At 33.9% G+C, this 3,465-nt stretch overlaps 1 protein-coding gene across 1 annotated transcript; it reads left to right on the top strand.

Annotated features, from left to right (window-relative positions):
* Positions 1 to 850: 850 nt before the first annotated feature.
* LOC118756804 (insulin-like receptor) lies at positions 851 to 1,511 on the top strand. The gene is made up of 3 exons (XM_036491544.1): positions 851 to 1,099; positions 1,174 to 1,261; positions 1,339 to 1,511. Exons 1-3 carry the CDS (start codon positions 890 to 892, stop codon positions 1,503 to 1,505), a joined length of 465 nt encoding a protein of 154 aa, XP_036347437.1. The 5' UTR covers positions 851 to 889; the 3' UTR covers positions 1,506 to 1,511.
* Positions 1,512 to 3,465: the final 1,954 nt, after the last annotated feature.

Here is a 3,465-nt window from a genome sequence, read left to right as displayed (position 1 = left end):
TTTTTTGTCGTAAGCACTCATTATCTTCATGCAAAACATTCAAGGCAGAGAGAAGATTAGAGTTAAGTAATTTCAACTCAGCAAAATTGTCATTAGCAGTGTGGGAATTAGGCACTTGCACTTGAGTGGCTTGTTGTTGTTGTAACGAAGAATTATTCGAAGTCATAGACTCGTCTTGTTGATCAGCAGCACACAAACCACAAATGTAGATATTGTCAGCATTATTTAGGTTATTTAAGTCGGCAGGCAGGCTACCAACAACACAACTCAAATGGAAAATTTCTCTGCACTGATCACATTGCACTGAAGTTTGGGCGCGCTCAACTCTATGGCCACAAAAACAGGGCATAATGTAGCAAATATTAGAAAATGATAAGCACAGGAAAAGAAAAACAGAGTCAATGACTATAACACAATTTTAATTTTAATTTTAATTGTTGTGCGACAAAAAATAAAAGCTCGAATTATAAACATAAATTTTTTGTGACATAAAACACTGCAGACCGTTAGCGACAAGTAGTCTCGAAAAAAAATCTCAAAAGTGAACATGATTTTTTAGCCGTTTGAAACTTGCACTTCATTAGACCAAAATTGCATGCATACGCAAAAATGTTCTAAAGATTCGGATTAAAAAATTGGAATTTTGATGAAAATTTTATGAATTTTCCTAAATTTTGTATACAGTTTTAATTTGTGATTTATATATTTTCGGGCAAAGCGTGGATGGTATTTTTATAGAAAAAATATATTAAACAAAATAAAATTAATCAGCACGTGGACATTTGTTTGAGTCACTGTATGTACATAAATACATGCATATATATGTATACATACATATATGGAATTTTGAAACCTAAAATATATAGTTACACTCTTTTACAGTTGGCGCATGGATATAAATCCCACCAAAAATGTGCGCTATATAATTTCAAATCTGAAGCCTTATACACAATACGCCTACTTTGCGAAAACCTTAACAATGACTGACTATCACATACAAGTAGATGCCTATTCAAAAATTCAATACTTTCGTACGCTACCGAGTAAACCGGGACCGGTGAGGAGAGTCTATTACACTGCAATCGCCATCGATAAAATAGTATGTCGAAATTTGCCACCATATTATTAATATATTTATTAAATCTCCATGTATGTACATATGTATTTACTAAGGTTCTCCACTGGTGGCCACCGCACATGCCCAATGGCGAAATTGAGATGTATTTAATCTATCACGAAAAAGTGATCATTGGTAAACATAGTAAGTTATTATTTCAGCGCATTAAATCGCTGCTGGTTCTTACATTTTTGTTTTCTTCCTTTGCAATTGTTACATAGATGTTACTCTAGGAAATCATCCAGAATTTTTGAGATACTCATCATCATGCGAGTGTGTTGTTATAAACCCTGAATACAGTGGTCCACTACCCAAGGATGAAAATTATTATAACAAAGATCAAATAATTTATGAAGAAACTTTGCCGAATTTAATTTTTGTATCGTAAGTAGAAACATAATTTTATTTTATTTAACATATAGTATATTTCCACTCAACGCTATATGACAACAAGTAATTTTAGCGAAAAAAAACCGACTTTAACTCTCATATAAAAAAAAATATATATATATAAATATGTATATATACAGTGTTGGAAAAAATAATAGAAACAGCTTATGGAAAAATATTAAATCAATTATATCATATATTTTTTGGAATGGCGCACCCTGTACAAATATCAGTTAAAGGTTGTTCTTTTGCAAAACATTATATTCCGCTTGTTTGTCTCCTTTCCACTTTATGTGCGAGAGAGTACACAATTGAATAGTTGCGCTTGGAAAAAATAATAGAAACAAAACGTGTTTGTTAATATTGGTGCTTTACAAAAGGTAAATTAATTATTTTTGGCACTTCTAATTGCGTTTTTTAAAGAATGTTAACTAAAGTAGAGTTATACTATAGGTTATTGAAACATTAAAATGAATAAAATGGGCCGAGCTAAACACTGCACGGAAGGGGAGAAGAACTTAATAATAAGTTTAAGAAAACAAGGAAATTCGATGACTAAGATAGTAGATATGGTGGGCTGTTCCAAAACGAAGGTGTTCCCTGCCCTTCATAGCGTAAAAAACCAGAAACACGACGTGCAAAGCGAAAACTGACTGCTAGCGATCAAAGGCGTTTAATTCGGCATTACAAAGTTAGCCCTTTTCTGTCCTCAAGAAAGCTGAAAACAGAATTGAATGTCGATGTCACAAGCCGAGCCATGACGTACAGATTGGCAGAAGCCAAACTTTCTGCCAGAATCTCTAGAAAGGTGCCGTTGCTGAGCCTTAAAAACAAAAACAGCACACTTGGTTTTGCCAGAAAACATCTTTTTCGTCAAAATGGTGAAAAAGTGCTGCAGTCTGATAAGACAAAGAGTAATATGTTTGGATCAGATGGAAAATAGTGAATAGTAAAACGTCCTACGAACACAGCCTTTGATCCACAAGACACGAAAAAACGGTTAAGCACAGCGGGAGTTCCATTATGGTATAGGGCTGCTTCCCGAAGGAAGGAGTTGGTCCAATACTTTGGATTAAGAACAAAATGTGCGCGCTTGACTATGTAAACATATTACAGACGATAAGGCTTTCCTATGCTAAAGAGGAAATGCTATTGCGGTGGGATTTACTGCAGGATAATGATCCTAAACATGCATCAAAACTGGTAAAGTAGTGGTTAAAGAAGAAAACAGTGCAGGCTATGGAGTGGCCGCCACAATAGCCAGACCTCAACCCTATTTAGCACCTTTGGGCAGACTTAGAGAAGAGAATCGGGCCTTTTGAAGCCCGCAATAAAGACGAATTTGGGCACCACATTCAAAAATCGTGGTATTCCATTCCGAAAAGTGTTTGTGCAAACTTCGTCAATTCGGTGCACCGAATATGCGAAGAGGTAATCAGGCAATGCGGCGATTCAATAAGCAACTAAAACAATAATATTTTTTTAAGAATTTTTGGTTCAAAGCTTAGTTTATTTAGAAATAATACTTTGTTTCTATTATATCTTCCAGGCCAAAATTAAAAAAGGGGCCACAATTTATTATGGCTTATTGCCATTGCAAAAGAACACTAGATTTTATTTAACGTAAACGAAATGTACGAAATCGGAATGTGTTAAAAATGAAAGAGTTCTTCAAACAATAAAAAATATATGAAAGCTGTATGTTTCTATAATTTTTTCCAGCACTGTATTTTTATATATATATATATATCATGATCCGCTGATCGATTGACGTGGTCCAAAGTTATGCAGTAACATACATAAAAAAAAATAAAAAAATTAATAAGAAAATAAAAATATTCCGACGAACTGATAACCTCCTCCTTTTTTTGGGTTATTTCGCTAATGAAAACAATCTATGGCTAGTAATAGAAAAAAAACTAGTAGGTACCTTTCTCGTCCAATGTTTTCAAATACAA

This window comes from Rhagoletis pomonella, unplaced genomic scaffold (genome assembly GCF_013731165.1).
Source record: "Rhagoletis pomonella isolate Grant_MI unplaced genomic scaffold, Rhpom_1.0 Rhpom_scaffold_12216, whole genome shotgun sequence".
Classification (NCBI taxonomy): domain Eukaryota; kingdom Metazoa; phylum Arthropoda; class Insecta; order Diptera; family Tephritidae; genus Rhagoletis; species Rhagoletis pomonella.
This window is presented reverse-complemented; position numbering and strand designations above follow the sequence as displayed.

Excerpts from the sequence above, each read along its gene's own strand:
- LOC118756804 (XM_036491544.1), top strand. The coding sequence starts at position 890 with ATGGATATAAATCCCACCAAAAATGTGCGCTATATAATTTCAAATCTG. Across the intron at positions 1,100-1,173 it reads CAATCGCCATCGATAAAATA|GTTCTCCACTGGTGGCCACC; the intron begins GTATGTCGAAAT and ends GTATTTACTAAG. Across the intron at positions 1,262-1,338 it reads AGTGATCATTGGTAAACATA|ATGTTACTCTAGGAAATCAT; the intron begins GTAAGTTATTAT and ends ATTGTTACATAG.